We start from the raw sequence: 16,825 nt of genomic DNA, 5'->3' as shown, positions 1-16,825 counted from the left end.
TCGCCTCGCATGCACCAAGCCCTGGGTTCAGCCCCCAGAACCTCCTACATCAGTCATGGAGGCACCCCATCAAGGAGGTAGAGGCAAAAGGATCAGGAACTCAAGGTCATCCTCAGCTACACAGGGAGCTTGAGTCCAGCCTGGACTACATGAGAGAGACCCTATGTCAAATAAATTTTTTTAAAACCCACTGATTTGTCCTTTCCAGGGAAAGGAAAAGCGATCATCCAGTGAGCATGCTCACAAGGCTGACAGGCCCGGAGGTGGACGAGGGCTTCCTGAAGATCGTACAGGACTGGCGTACTTAGCGCCCCAGGAGGCCACAGAGACAACCAGATCTGTTGGCACTCTGGACACTTTCTTCCAAATGAAAACTCAGAAAATGGTTGGTTGTTGGGTCAGCCATCCCAAGGATGGACATGTACCCATAGGAATCTAAGTCAAGTTAAAATAAGAGATCTGCATATTCATGTCAGTTTCAACACTATTTCACCAGTGTTTGGAAGTAACATAGGGCACGGCCGCCCTAAGTACTTCTCTCAAAGTTACAGATACCACACGTTCAGACACTGATTGGTCACTGAGGAGGTGACACTGAGATGAGGAAAACACGAACTTGCATCTACTCCTGGATAGTGGCATATCTTTGTGTCATGTGAATGTTACCTCTATAACATGCCTGTGTCACCCTCTAAAGTATTGGGAAAATGTAATTAAAAATACACACAAATGTCATATGTGTTTTTCACATGTTGTTTATTTACCTGGTAGCTGTTCGGAGGATCAAAACCTATCCCCTAACTTGTCTGAACGTTTCCACAGGAAATTTCCTAAAAAGGAGGGATGCTGTGAGGAGGTCCTAGAAAAAAGGAAATCCCTCTCCTATTTATTTTTATATGTGCATGTGTGTAGTAAGCGTGATGTGGTGTGGGCAGTGTGTGTGGTGTAGGTATGTGTGCGTGGAGGCCAGCAGAGGACATCGGATAGCCCTCTTCCATCACTCTTTTGTATATTTTCCTTAAGATAGTCTCTCACTGATTGCTGTTTCCACATGCCACATAAAGTCTCTGGTCTCTGCTCCCTGTACGAATGGGACCACAGAGGCTGGAGAGATGGCTTAGTGTACCTTAGTGGTTAAAGCACTTGCCTGAGAAGCTGAAGGTTCCAGGTTTGATTCCCCAGTACCCACATAAGCCAGATGCATATGATGGCACATGTGTCTGGAGTTTATTTTCAGTGGCTAGAGGCCCTGGCATACCCATTCTCATTTCTCACTCTCTGTCTCTCTCTCTCTCTCTCTCTCTCTCTCTCCCCCCAAAATAAATATAGAATGTTTAAAAAACAGAATGGGACTGCAAAATATAGGGTACACATCCTATGACTGAGGAGGAATTTACACTACATTCATCCATCCAGAATTGCATACAGATATAAACGTATAAGGAAGTTTGCAGCAACATTCTCTGCAAAAGCAAGAGGCTGCCAACAGCCTAAGTATCCTTCCATAGTAGAGTTGTGAATTTTTTTAAGTGGGTTACTTTGGCACAGAGGTTGAAGCAGGGCCCACATGTTAAGCATGTTGGCATTATTCCTAAAAGCTCCATGGATGGAGCAGAGAGTAGGCATCATGGAGGAAAATGTGTGATTGCCTCTAATCTCATGGATTTCCCCAAAAGTTCAGTGTGTCAAAAGTGACAGTGCAGGGCTGGAGAGGTGGCTCAGCAGTTAAAGCACATGCCTGCAAAGCCTAAGGACCCAGGCTTGATTCTGCAGGTCCCAGGTAAGCCAGATGCACGTGGTGGCGCATGCATGTGTCTGGAGTTTGTTTGCAGTGGCTAGAGGCCCTGGTGCACCCATTCTCCCTTGCTTTCTCTCTCTCCCTTTCTGTCTCTAATAAATAAATAAAAAAATTTAAGTGACAATACAGCCGGACGTAGTGGCGCACACCTTTAATCCCAGCACTCGGGAGGCAGAGGTAGGATCGCCGAGAGTCCAAGGCCACCCTGAGACTACATAGTGAATTCCAGATCAGCATGGGCTGGAGTGAGACCCTCCCTCGGAAAAAAAAAAAAGGACAATGTGCACTTATATGTACATAAACAGTGAGGGTCTTATTAGCCACCAGGATGGACTGAGACTGCTTAGGGTCATGAGGTAGGTGGTAGTTTCTGAGGACAACTGTCCCGACGCATGAGTTCTGCCCAAGCCGGCAGTCCTTCTCCAGGGCTTAGTTGGCATGTCCCGAAGGACACAAACCCTGACCTGCCCCTCTCCTAGTTCCTGGCACAATGCAGGCAAGATTTGTCTTCTAGTCGGTTGGTCGTCGTTCTGATTTGCCTTGATTCCTTGTACCAAAAAGATGCCGTTTCCTCCGACGCCAAGGGGCAGAAGGGAGTTCTCTGTGGGATTGCCTGTTCCTCCGATACAGCCTCTCTCAGCAACATGGACATGAGTGAATGTTGCAATTGGAGTGTAGCTTCACTTAGCCCAGGTTTAGGAATATGGCCCCGTCTGAATCCCCATCCCCTTCAGCAGTCAAAGCATCAATGGCATTTGTGCACATAAAGGTACCCCTCGTGAATCCAGGGAGAGGGATGTGCCTTTGGAAATGGGAGTCACCTGCTCTGGTCTGATGATAATGGTCTTTGCAGGATGAGGGGAAATTGACAGGGAGCCCAGCATTCCACAAGGGGATTCAGGACATTGAAAACATAAATGATGTCATGGAATGGGACTCTTTGAGGTCTGCCTATTTTTCTGTAGTCATTGCCATGGGCTTTCCATGGTAACTGGGCTTTGTAGTGACCCCTTCCCATGCCTCCTGTGCCTGAATGAACCTAGGTAACAATGGAGTAGGTCCCTGGCGTTTGCCAAGTTGAATGAGTTTGTACTGCCCTCTTTCCTGATGTTCAAGGACTGCCATAACAAATTACCCCCAACTCAGTGACTGGACCCCAGAGAAATTCAGTCCAGGAGCCATTGGTGTAAAATCACTGTCACTGAGCCAAGACCAGGTGTCCTCAGGATCCTCTGGTGTCTCTAAAGAGATTTCTTTTTTAACTGTTTCTGGGGACTCTTAGCCTCCATGATGTAGGGCCATCATTCCAGTCTCTGCTTCCCTCTTCTCACCTTCTTCATCCCTGAGGTCTACACTCTTGTCCTCTGCCTATTGTGATGTAAGTCACGGGGTCTGCCAGCTCCTCCCCCAGTGAAGGAATTCCTCGCAAGACCTTGAAGGAACCACATGTACAAAAAGCTCATTTCCTCTTTGGGTCACCTGCTGAGGTCTGCTTAGACATACAACTTGGGAAGGACACTTTTCAACCTGTATGTTGGCCTTCATCCTCAAAGCGACTGTGGTGGTTTGAATGTGAACTGTCTCCCATAGCCTCATGTGTTTGAATACTCGGTCCCAAACCAGGGTAATTGGGAAGGTTTGAGAGTCTTTGGAAGGGGCCCCTTGCTATAGTAGGTGGGTCAGTGAGGATTGACAGTGGATCTTGAGTTTTATTAGCCCATCCCACTGGGTGTTGAGGGATAGCTCATTCAGATTGCTTCCTTCCCCCTCTGCAGTGACAACAGACTCTCTGCTGTCTCCTCTGCCATGCATCACCACCAAGGTGAAGATTCCACTCCAAACTGTGCCCATGAGCTGTTTTGGTTGGTTGGCATATACCACCACCATGGCAGTAAATGCTACGGACAATTTGGAATGATAGTGAAAGCACTGCTATAGTGAAGCTGACCATGTGAGGAATAAGAGTGATAAATGAAGGCTGGAGAGATGGCTTAACGGTTAAGGCACTTACCTGCAAAGCCAAAGGACCTAGGATCAGTTCCCCAGGACCCACGTTAGCCAGATGTACAAGGAGGCACATGCATCGTTTGCATGTTCGTTTGTAGTGGCTAGAGGCCCTGGCATGCCCATTGTGCCCCCCCTCCCCGCTTGCAAATAAATAAATAAAAAGAAGAAAAAAGAATTAAAAATGAACCTAAGCTTCTATGCCAGTGACCGGGGATGCAAGTATCAGACATTTGTGCAACAATGGAAAACTAAGATCTTCAAGGTGATCTGATCCCATAGGAGCAATTTTACAACATGGCAAGTTGTAGGTAACTTGTGACAATATGAATGATCTTGGACTATGGCCATTGAAATAAATTACATCCAAACAAGGGGAAACCCTATCTATACTCAATGGAAAGAGGATCTTCTGAACCCATCTTGATATATAAACTCTGAAATGAATTATTTCCAGAAGAGAGAAAACCTTACCCACATGCAGTGAGACAGCTTTGGACCCTGTCAACATACACACCACCGTTCATTTGCTGCTTATAAATTTATACTTTTCTTTCATTTAGCTACTGCTTTCTGCATTTAATTAACAAGTATTGTTTACCATACATATTAGTTTGCTGAAAGAGATGTTAAAAAAAAATCACAAAAAGCTGGTTGTAGTGGCACATGCCTTTAATCCCAGCACTTGGGAGGCAGAGGTAGGAGGATCGCCTTGAGTTCAGGTATGTCTTGATCTTTTCCCCCATCCTACTTGGTGCCTGGTATTTGCAGTAGTTGGTACGTTGTCATGAATTTATCAAACTTACCTTCCTGGATTGACTCAATGGTGTCGCCTAAGTCAAACTACATAAATTTCATAAGTGACCAGATGCCAGTGTCCAGATGTCTGAGGAGCGGCTCACAGATGACCTGAACCGCCTTTGCCATACTAGAACCAAGGCTGTTCCGTAAGGTTCATGGCTGTGGGCCTCAATTCCAGATCCTTTGTTAGTAATAGTCTGATGAGTCCCATAATTCTTCAGAGAGGTATTCAGGTACCTTGTAACCCCCCCTGACAATCTGATGAGCTTTCTGAGTTTTGAATATGTCTTAGGCTTCAATGTGTGGGTCCTGGTGACCATAAAGGTAGCATCGTACACTAGGTGCTGATAACTTCTGGAGACATATATGCGAAAGCCCCATAGTACGTGGAGGACTTCTGGCCTGGAATAAATCTGGTGGCCAGGCCAAAGTCGATGACTGGGGCCTTGCCGCTGCCATCCACCACGATGTTTTTTGCCTTGATGTCACGGCGCACTGTCCCTTGGTTGTGGCAGTAACAGATGGCATCCAAACTTGACAAAACATGTGGCGGGCCTCATCCTCCTGTAGGCAGCCCTTACTGCGGGCTTACGGCAACAGCTCACCTGGCACAATTTCAGAACCAAGTAGACATGGTTTTCCATCTCAATGTGTGAAACTGCAACACAATATTCAGGTGTGTGGTGGGCCTCAAAATGTCCACCTCCCCTGTAACTCCTAGGAACTTCTCTGCCTTCTCCAACACACTGATGGCAACATTGACACCCACTGGGTGGTGGCGAGCTCTTTGTACTTTGGATCAGGCACCCCAGACTATGAGGCCAAGGTCCTCATACTGAGATCACAGGGTCTCATCACTCTGAGACATCATAGCAAGCAAGGTGACGAATGCCAAAGAAAAAGGTAAAGTAAAATATAAATGAAATATGTAACTAACAAAAGAAGGTAAAATAAAAAGTCAAAAGTCAAAACCAAGGTAGAAAAAAAAAAAAGAAATCCCACACCAAAGACTACCCAAAGAAAACACACCAGAGGATTGGAGAGATGGCTTAGTGGTTAAGGCATTTGCTTACAAAGCCTAAGGACCCAGGTTTGATTCTCCAGTACCTACATTAGCCAGATGCACAAAAGAGCACATACATCTGGAGTTTGTTTGCAATGGCTGGAGGCCCTGGCATGTCCATTTTCTCCCTCTCTGTGTACCTGCCTATTTCTGCATCTCTCTTTCTCTCTAATAAATAAATAGAAATAAAATAATTAAAAGAAAAAAAGAAAAGAAACCAGAAAGTGAATTCCAAAGAGCCAAAAAAAAAAAAAAAAAAGCTAAAAGGGGGGAAAAAAAGCCCAAACAAAAAGCTTACAAAATAAAGCTAAAAGTAAAACAGTAAATGAAAGATGTAAATAACAAAAGAAAGTAAAATTTAAAAAATCAAAATAAGGGCTGGAGAGATGGCTTAGCGGTTAAGCACTTGCCTGTGAAGCCTAAGGACTCCGGTTCGAGGCTCGGTTCCCCAGGTCCCACGTTAGCCAGATGCACAAGGGGGCGCACGCGTCTGGAGTTCGTTTGCAGAGGCTGGAAGCCCTGGCGCGCCCATTCTCTCTCTCTCCCTCTACCTGTCTTTCTCTCTGTGTATGTCGCTCTCAAATAAATAAATAAATAATTTTTAAAAATATATTAAAAAAATAAAAAATCAAAATAAGGCCAGGCATGGTTATACATGCCTTTAATCCCAGCACTTGGGAGGATTGTTGTGAGTTTATGGCCACCATGAGACTACATAGTGAATTCCAGGTGAGCCTGAGCTAGAGTGAGACCCTACCTCGAAAAGCCAAAAAGGAAAAAAAATCAAAAGAAGAATCAAAAGTCAAAACCAAGGCAAGAAAAAAACAGAAATTACTCAAAGAAAACAAACTAGAAAGTAAATTCCAAAGAGTCAAATAAATAAATACAGCTAAAAGGCAAAAAGGAACCAAAAACAAAACCCAAAAAATTCTCCTCCCCTCCTTTCCCCTCTCTCCTCCTTCCCCTCCCCTCCCCCATCCCTTCATCCTCCTTCCCTTCCCTTTGTTTCCTCCCCTACTCTCCTCTCAATAATCTGTACAAATCACCACACCACCTCTCTCCAATCTGGGTCCACTGTCTCTCCTCTCTGTCTCTCTCTCCTCTCTACTGGCTCAGACAAATGTAGGGCCTGCTGGTCCTCCTTATACATGCTGGGGCGGGGAGACTACCTCACAATGGCCCTGCCTGTCTGAGCTCATAGAAGATATGGACCAATCACAGACGACCATGACAGTCACCAAGGGACTATGACATTGTCTGGCTCAGCTAGGCTGTGGAGGTTCATATTTAGGCTTTTGGAAATCAAAAGTAGAGGATGTGTCATGTTCTCTGGGTTCCTCTTTTTTTTTTATTTTTTTAAATTTTGTTTATTTTTATTTATTTATTTGAGAGCAACAGACGGAGAGAGAAAGGCAGAGAGAGAGAGAGAGAGAGAGAGAGAATGGGCGTGCCAAGGCCTCCAGCCACTGAAAACAAACTCCAGATGCGTGTGCCCCCTTGTGCATCTGGCGAACGTGGGTCCTGGTGAATCGAGCCTCGAACCGGGGTCCTTAGGCTTCACAGGCAAGCGCTTAACGGCTAAGCCATCTCTCCAGCCCTCTGGGTTCCTCTTTGATGGTCTGTAATCTCTCCTGTTTCAAGGGCCACTTGGTTTCTCCACTCACAGTGGCCTAACGTCCTATGTGAGTTGTTGGGCAGGATCCCACATGTCCCCAAAACATTACCGGCTATTGCCAAGGCTCTTGGTTGCCCATCAGAACTGGTTGTTAAGACACTATTGCTGAAGGGAGTGGAGTGTTCAGCACTGAGTGAGACATCTCTCTCACACCCTCGAAGGCTCACTGACCATTGTGGAGCTTTGGTGGCAGAGAAAGAATGTAAGAGCCAAAGGAAGGGGAGGAATGCTTTGCAATACCGTCTTCCAGATATAAAGTGGCCAAGGTCTTAATGACCTCACCATGGCTGACACTGCCTCCACAAGGCCTGCATAATAGGAAGACAAAAACAATAACATCAAAATGGAAGAGAGGCTAGTCTAGAAAGAAAGAATTCAGATTAGAAGGAGGAAAGAGTGGGTGGTTAGAAGGAATTGTGATCATGTTATATTGTTTATATTTATGAAAGTTGTCAATAAAAAGTTTTAAAAAAAAATGTTTAATCCTTTCAGGAGGCTGAGATAGGAGGAGTGCTGTGCGTTCAAAGCCAGTGTGGGCTACAAAATAAGTTCCAGACCAGCCTGGATTAAAGTGGAACCCTGTCTCAAGTAAACAAGCAAACAGCAACCACAAAAAGACCTGTACAATACTGAGCCCATCAACACTTTGACATGGAAAATACAGGAGGGCAAAAAAAAAAGGGGGAGGGACTACTTTCTCTCCGTGGAGAATCTTCTCTTTTTCAGATAGATGCAGATCCTAAGGAGAGAGCCACCCCATCATACCTCAAAAGGGCCCCGGCTGAAACTAAAGACAATTGGCGAAACAAGCAAGGGTGATGTTTTCCTGATAAACCAGATACCAGCACAAGGGGAAGGAGACCAACACAGAGAAAAAATCAACTCCTACCAAATCAGAGAGCCAGGGCCTCAGAGGCCCCCAACACCTCAGCAGTGAAGCAAACCAAAAATGAACCCGACATGGCTCAGGGAAATTTTGCAGAAGAGGGGGTGGAAAGAATGTCAGAGCCACATGTTGAGTCATGATATACAGAGACATTTATCGTACCAATAACTGTGGGCTAACTCCACAATGCGCGACCCATATACCTCAACAAGGAGGGGCCAATGGGGAGGGGGTAGGTCACAGATGAGCCTAATAATGGTACCAAACTGCCTGTATTTGCTGAATACAGAACTAATTTTAAAAAGGGGACTGATTGGAAAGAAGAGGTGCAGTGGAAGGGGCAGGAGAGGGAGCACAAAAGAAGGGCATTGATTGGAAGAGATTATGATTAAATCAGTGTGTTTTCTATGAAAATGCTCAATAAAAAGTTTAAAAAGGGAACTGGAGAAATGGCCCAGCAGTTAAGACACTTGCCTCTAAATCCTAATGACCCAGGTTCAATTCCCCAGTACCCACATAAAGCCTGACATACAAAATGACTCATCCATCTGGAGTTCATTCATAGTGGCTAAAGACCCTGGCACGCCCATTCTTTCTTTCTTTCTCTCACTCTCTCTCAATTTCCTTGCACATAAATAAATATCTTAAGAAGTTTAAAAGCTTAGAACCAGGGTTGGAGAGATGGCTTAGTGGTTAAGGTGCTTGCCTGCAAAGTCTAAAGATCCAGGTTTAACTCTCCAGATCCCATGTAAGCCAGACACACCAAAGGTGATGCAAGTGCAAGGTCGCACATGCCATTAGGTGACGAAGGTGTCTGGAGTACGATTATGGTGGCTGAGGCCCTGACATGCCAATTCTCTCTCATACACATGCGCTCTAAAATTTAAAAACAATTTTTAAAAAATTCAGAATCAGTTGAATAAAAACTGTATAATATTTCTGTTCAGAAAACCATCAGCAATATCAAAATAATTTGAAGAACATCCAATGATTGGAGAGATATAGCAGCGCCCTGAATACAAAGACTCAATCCCGTGGCAGGTCTTGCTATGTAGCTCAGGCTAGAGGGGACCGTCCATCCTCTTGCTTCAGCTTCCTGAGTGCTGGAGTGACAAGCACGTGCCACCTGCCAGGTACCAGATCTCTTGAAGACAGCAATTATTCTCACTGGTATCCACAGACCAATTCCAGTCACAGGGAAAATATGTTCATGGGCAATTATAGGCTAATTCTAAAACCCACTAGAGTTGGGAGTGGTGACGCATGACTAATCCCAGCACTCGGGAGGCAGAGGTAGGAAGATCTTGGTGAGTTCGAGGCCACCTGAGACTACACAGTGAATTCCAGGTCAGCCTGGACTAGAGCGAGACCCTACCTCAGAAAAAAAGGGGGAGGAATAGAGAGATGGGTTAGCGGTTAAGCGCTTGCCTGTGAAGCCTAAGGACCCCGGTTGGAGGTTCGGTTCCCCAGGACCCACGTTAGCCAGATGCACAAGGGGGCGCACGTGTCTGGAGTTTGTTTGCATTCCTCTCTCTCTTTCTCTCTCTTTCTGTCACCCCCAAATAAATAAATAAGAATGAACAAAAAAAAATTTTTTTAAGTCAGGAGTGGTGGTTCACACCTGTAATCCCAGCTCTGAGGAGGATCACCCCGAGTTCCAGGTCAGCATGGGCTAGAGTGAGACCCTGGCTCAAAGAAAAAGAAAACACGGGATGTTGAATATACATGCAATGATGGCTCTGTGACAACCCCTAAGAGCCGCCCGGAACCCCTCATCCTAAATAAGCAAGGGCGGACGGGCCTCAAGCCTCAGCAGCTGCAAGCCAAGAGCTGGGCGGGATCTGGCGGGGCGGGCCTTGCAGTCCCTGCAGCCAATAAGGATGGAGCATGTGCTGGGCGGAGACCCGCGCCCAGACTACCACCACGTGGCCACCCTTCCTTTTATCCCCTCGGGCTTGCCTGTTTTCCAGAGTGGGCTCTGATCGTGGAGGTGAGGCGTTATATGAATAATTTCTCCAGTCTTCTTATTTCTCTTCTCCCTCCCCTCTTCTCTCCCACCCTCTCTCTCCATGACCGGCTAGGATTTATTCCCTGGGCCGTGCAAGATGGCCCCATTCTCTGTCTTTAGGCAAGGCAAAGTTCAGAGAAGAAGGATGCCTTGAAAAGCCAAAACCCACTCGCCCCGCTTTGCTGAAAATATGAAAGCAGGGACCATGTATGTGAGGCACTTGGGTCGCTCTTCCCTCGCAGACTTGAGGTGTTAGCTTAGGGCAGAGCAGCCTGTGCCCGGACTGAAACGTCAGAGTAAGCTGATGGCTGGTCCGCTTTTGGTGGGAGTCCAGGGGAGGGTTGCTGTGTTTACTGTGCAAACATTGTATTAACTGAGACATTTAGGGTCAATAAGATGCTGTCACAAGGTGAGGAGTGGTTTGTTGGGTTTGCCAAGAGAGAAAAACAAGCCATGCGCCATGTAAACAGCCTGCAGGCAGCAAGTGATAAGCAATATCCAAAAGTCGGCCTGGTCGGGCATGGTGGCGCACGCCTTTCATCCCAGCACTTGGGAGGCAGAGGTAGGAGGATCGCCGTGAGTTCAAGGCTACCCTGAGACTACATAGTGAATTCCAGGTCAGCCTGAGCCAGAGTGAAACCCTACCTCGAAAAACCAAAAAAAATAACTTGGTCTGGGCTGGGTGTGGTGGCGCAACACCTTTAATCCCAGCACTCCGGAGGCAGAGGTAGGGGATCGCCATGAGTTCAAGGCTACCCTGAGACTACATAGTGAATTCCAGGTTAACCTGGGCTAGAGTGAGACCCTACCTCAAAAAACCAAGAAAATAAAAATAAACCTGGGTCTGGTTAAGCCTTAACAGCTTCCATCAAATCATTAGGGACACGTGGGGATAAAAGCTAGCTGGGAAGGCAGGAAGAAGAAAAGCCACGTGAAGGGGAGGCTTTATAAGCCGCTTTTCAGAACTAGCTTTCGCTTGGAACCTACAGATCCCACCTTTCTAACTGCTTCCCAACAGGCTCCCAGTTTTCCAAAAGAAGGCTTCTAGCTGTCCCAGGTAAATCTGCCCATGCCCTTGTCCCCTCTTGGCATCTGTCTTTGAGGGGGCAGGTATTGATGTATCTGTGCCCACTGTGAGGTATTTGGAAATCTGGAGGGTTCTAGGCACATATGTAATGGTGTCTTTTTCCTAAGCATGCTCACCATGGGTTTGACTTCACAGGGCTCTAGCATTGTGCTTTAAAGGACGGTAGGAACTCTCTCCACGTGCTTATGTAAAGGTAAATGAGGGGCAACAGTTAGGGCAGGACCAGAAAGAGAAAGGCTAGCTTTTCTCCCTTTACGCTAAGCTTGGAGAGGAACTTTCTGTATTCTATATTTCTATATTCTTGTAAATAACTTACCTTCCACCTTGATAATTTCTTTACCGGGTTTTTTGTTTGGTTTGTTTTTCCAGTTTGGGTTTCACTCTAGTCCAGGCTGACCTGGAGTTCACTATGCAGGCTGGCCTTGAACTTAGGGTGATCCTCCTACCTTACCTTGCCTCCCCCACCAAGGCCAGCTTTTTTTTTTTTTTTTTTTTTTTTGCTTTTGCTTTTGCTTTTGCTTTTGCATTGGAGTTTTGTTTCTACAGACCCACAAGCGGATTGTTGGCAGCAAGGCAAATGTCTGACTCAAGCCATGTGCATAGAAGTGTTGAGATTTGCCAGTCTGGAATTGAGTCTTGAACCTTCATTTCCTATACTTAGTCATGTTACCCAGTGGTTGAAAGATTTATTTTCTGAATTGTTTTGTTTAAATCTCCATGCAGCCAGGTGGTTTTTATATTAGAGGAAAATAATCCCCTAGGAATTTTAATTGATCCTTAATTAGGATATAGCCCTTTCAACTTTTTTTTTCTGGCGTGGCTAATGCTGCTTCTATTCTTTTTGAATGTTTATTATTATTAAAAAGACGATATTTCATATGGATACATCATGTATTGACACCCTCCTTTCCCTCCACCCTGCCCCATTCCGTTGGGTCACTACTCGGTGGGGTTGCAGGTACTCCCCAGGGGGTGGCAGTTTGTGCGCTGTGGAAGCAGCAGTTACTCTTGTTGGTCTTGTTTCTTTTCTTGGCATTCTTGCTGACACCCTGACTGTCCTTGAGGAACTTTTCTTGTAAAGATTTTACATCACCTCACAGATGATATTTTTCCTAAATATTCATAGGACTTCATATAAAAGGTTATTTCCTTCTAGCTTTCTGGGTTTTGATTTTTGTTGTTGTTGTTTTGCTTTGGTTGTACTCTTGTTTTGGGTGGCTTTTTAAGTCACGATTTTCCAAGCTAACCTGAAACAGACTGTTAGCCCTAGGCTGGCTTCAAAGTCATTTTGAGCCTCCTACCTCAGCCTCCCAAGTGCTGGTACTAAAAGTTAAGTGCTACCATGTCTGGCTGGGTTGTTGTTTTTTAATCATCTTGTTGTCTAAATCTGTTTTGTTGCTATTTTGGATTTTAGAGACAGGGTTTGGCTGTGTAGCTCAAGCTGTCCTGGAACTCAGTCTTCCAGCCCCCATCTGCTGAAAACTGGGTTGCAGGTGTGAGCCATCACCCTCAGCTGTGTGGAGGAAGGCATCAAGTTCAGTGTCATATGGTCAGTAATGTCCGCCTACACTTTCGATGGGGGTACTCTGTCATAGATGGATAGTGACCATCTCAACTGGTGAAATGCGTTTATTTATTTCAAGAAACTTCTACTAAAATGATTTTTAAGTAGGAGGGAGAATTGCTTTTGGTGTTCATCTGAAAAAGCAAAGGATATAAAAGAAGGTAAAGTGAAGTTGCTCAGTCTTTGGCCCTTCCTAGTTTCCCCCACCCCTCAAGCAGGTGTCATCTGTTCATCACCCAAATGCGCCTTGCACACCTGGGTGACGTATTAAGCCTCTTAATGACCTAGACAGCTGTATGTGTGCCAATTGCTGAGTGTTTTTAAAGTATGCGGGCTTCTTCATTGGCTGACTTAACTCACCTGTTGTTAAAAAACACCTAAATGGTCTTCAGTCTCACCATTTTCAACCAGGCTGGATCTAATGGAACTTGCTTTTTCAATTACTTTTTATTGATCATGTAGAGTTTTAGGTTTTGTGGAATTGTTGTTGTTGTTGTTGAGGTAGGGTCTTGTTCTAGCTCAGGCTGACCTGGAATTCACTATGTAGTCTCAGGTTAGCCTCGAACTCTCAGCAGTCCTCCTACCTCTGCCTCCCAAGTGCTGAGATTAAAGGCATGCGTCACCACACCCAGCCCTAAAATTTCTTTTGTTTCTCCTCCCATCTAAACTCCCCAATCCACTTCCCTGTGTTGGATCCTCGCTCTGTTTCTATATCATGTGTGTTCTTTCCCCCTTCCCCCAACCCACCCCATCCTTTGTCATCTCTTATTACCTGCCCCTGAATAGAGCAGCAATAACATGGTTGTGCACATATCTTGGAAATAGAATACAAAGTCCTTAGGAAAGCCGAGGAGTGGTAATAGCTGGATCATACAGAAGTTCTAATTCTAATTGTTTGGAACATCCATACTGATTTCCATAATGACTGTGCTAGTTAGAACTCCCACCAGTAATGAATAAGGCTTCATCTTTCCCCACCCATTTTTAAATAGTTTTATTAATTTGAGATTGAGAAAGACAGGCAGCTGGGAGAGCAAAATGGGCATGCCAGATCCTCTTGCCACTGCACATGAACTCCAGACACACGTGCCACTTTGTGCACATGGCTTTATGTGTTTACTGGGGAGCCAACCCAGGTCATTAGGTTTTATAGGCAAGGACCTTAACCATTTGGCCACCTCTCCTGCCTTTATTACACTTTAACCAGAATTTATTATCAGTTTTCTTAATAGTAGCTATTCTGACTAGGGTGAGATGGAATCTCAAAGTGGTTATAGTATGCATTTCCTTCATGGCTAGAGATGTTGCACATTTTTATTTTCATATACTTATTAGCCATCTAGGGGATTTTGTGTGAGAGCTGTTCATTTTGTTACTCATTTAGTACTTGTATTTTTAAAACAATTAGTTATTTGTCTGCGTGTGTGTGTGTGTGTGTGTGCGGGCGTGTATGCATGACAGGACCTTTTGATGCTACAAATGAATGTTCCTCCAGCTTTACATAGGTACTGGGGAATTAAGCCCAAGCCAACAGACTTTGCAAACAACCACCTTTAACCTCTGAGCTTTCTCCCCAGCCCCATGATATATGTATTTTATTTTATTTATTTTATTTTGATTTTTCAAGGTAGGGTCTCAGTCTGGTCCAGGCTGACCTGGAATTAACTATGTAGTCTCAGGGTGGCCTCGATCATGGAGCTCCTCCTACCTCTGCCTCCCAAGTGCTGGGATTAAAGGCGTGCACCACCACACCCGGCTAATATATGCATTTTATATGGATTAGTCCTGCCCAGTTCTCTAAGGGGATCACGCCTGTTTTCCCTTCCCTTAATATGGGATGCCTTTCAACCATTCTACAACATGGGGGACTGAGAGAACCGTTAGCTTGGTATATCAAAATTAGTGTAGTGCTGTGTTTCTCTTTTTTATTTTATTTTTTTGTTTGTTAATATGTTCATAGTACTGATTTCAAGTGTGGTTGAAAGCCATGAGTTGTTTTGTTTTGTTTTGTTTTTCCTTTAATTGCTCAGATCCTTCACCTATATTTTTTTCCCCATTGGCTTTCAAGACAAGGTCTCATGCAGCCCAGGCTAACCTTGAACTTCTGATCCTTATGCTCCACCTCCCAAGTACTGGGGTTGCCACGCCGGGGTCATGCAGTGCTGGGCTCTGAATCCCAGGCTTCACGTATACCAGGAGCGCGCTCTCCCATCAGAGCCACAGCCCTCCTTCGCTTGTTCTAATCAGTTGACCTGTTGATCATTAGCATGGATTGGATGAGCTGTTTACATGTTCATCATCTGTCTCATGTTCACCTGCACGGCCAATTTTTTGAAGAGAGTTTTAAAGTTTTATGGGTTTTTTTTTTTTTCTTTTTACATTTCACACATTTGGAGCTGGCGAGATTGCTAAGTGGTTAAGGTGCTTGCCTGAAAAGCCTAAAGACACAGGTTCAATTCCCCAGTACTCATGTAAAGCCAGATGCCTAAGGTGACATGCATCTGGAGTTCATTTGCAGTGGCTGGAGGTGTTCTTATACCCATTTCCCCCTGCCACTTTCAAATACATAAATGTAACTTTACATTTTAGATTTTTTTTTCCCCTAGCCACTGCAAACAAACTCAAGATGCATGTGCCACCTTGTGCATCTGACTTACATGGGTATTGGGGAATTGAATCTTGGACCTTAGGCTTCATAGGCAAGTGCCTTATTCACTAAGCAATCTCTCCAGACCTGTTATTTATTTATTTATTTATTTATTTGATAGAGAGAATGAGAATGGACACACCAGGGCCTCCAGCCACTGCAAATGAACTCCAAATACATGCACCACCTTGTGCATCTGGCTTACATGGGTCCTGGAGAATTGAACCAGGTCCTTTGGCTTTGCAGGCAAATGCCTTAACCGCTAAGCCATCTCTTCAGCCCCCAGTTGTATTTTTTTTAAGAACCTCCACACTCATTTCTGCAGAAGTTACACTAGTTAACACTTCTACCAGCACTGAATAAGAGTTCTGTTCCCCCAAGTCATCAGCATTTGTTCTCATTTGTTTTCTTGATGATGGCCAATCTGACTGGACTGAGATGGAATCCTAAAGCAGTTTGGATTTGCTGTTTAACTCTGTGCAATTCTTTGACTGCCCTTATTTTCAACCACAAAGTGCTGGTTGCAGAAAACCAGATTAGCCCAAAATGACCAACTAGTGCCGAGTTTTTACTGTTGATTGCCTGTGTAATAACAAAAGAAGACAAATTCAAGCGGATTTGACAATTATGGCAAGGCATTACTAGTAATGTTTTCTGTCAGGATAGCCCAGCCTTCTAGGCAACTTTTAGAAACAATAAAGAGCAAGGAAGAAAGTATGCCTGTAAGACAAGTTGAGTTTGAACTTGAGGAGAAAGAGCATGTACTGGCAGCCAATGATACTTCATTTTTCATGTGCTCATTGGCCAACTGTACAATTTCTCTGGAGAAATATCTGCTCAGATCATCATATTCTAAACTATTTGTGTCTTTTTCCCCCCCTTTGGTTTTTTGAGGTAAGGTCTGTCTCTAGCCCAGGCTGACCTGGAATTCACTTAGTCTCAGGGTGGCCTCAAACTTAGTGATCCTCCTACCTCTGCCTCCCAAGTGCTGGGATTAAAGGTGTGTGCCACCCCGCCCAGCTTGTCTGTGTCTTTTTGGAGTTTTTATTATATACATTTAAGTAGGTAATCCACATTTAAATCTTTAATCTGATATTATCTTCAGTATTTAGAGGGGGTTGTTGGACGTGTGTGTATGCATGTATGGATGGATATGTACATGTGATATGTGTATAAGTCTGTTTACACATGTGTATATAAGCCCAGAAAATAACCTTGGATATCATTCTCAGGGATATCTTCCACTTTTTTGTATTTTTTGGGGGGGGGAGGTAGAGGTTCCAAGGTAGGGT

At 44.8% G+C, this 16,825-nt stretch overlaps 1 protein-coding gene across 1 annotated transcript in view; it reads left to right on the top strand.

Moving 5' to 3' along the window:
- Positions 1-236: 236 nt before the first annotated feature.
- Nlrp5 (NLR family pyrin domain containing 5) overlaps positions 237-16,825 on the top strand; it is a 69,510-nt gene continuing 52,921 nt past the window's right edge. Inside the window, 1 exon segment of the mRNA XM_045133323.1 lies at positions 237-300. Coding sequence (XP_044989258.1) covers positions 237-300 — 64 coding nt within the window.

The sequence above is a fragment of the Jaculus jaculus genome, chromosome 14 (assembly GCF_020740685.1).
Source record: "Jaculus jaculus isolate mJacJac1 chromosome 14, mJacJac1.mat.Y.cur, whole genome shotgun sequence".
Classification (NCBI taxonomy): Eukaryota; Metazoa; Chordata; class Mammalia; order Rodentia; family Dipodidae; genus Jaculus; species Jaculus jaculus.
This window is presented reverse-complemented; position numbering and strand designations above follow the sequence as displayed.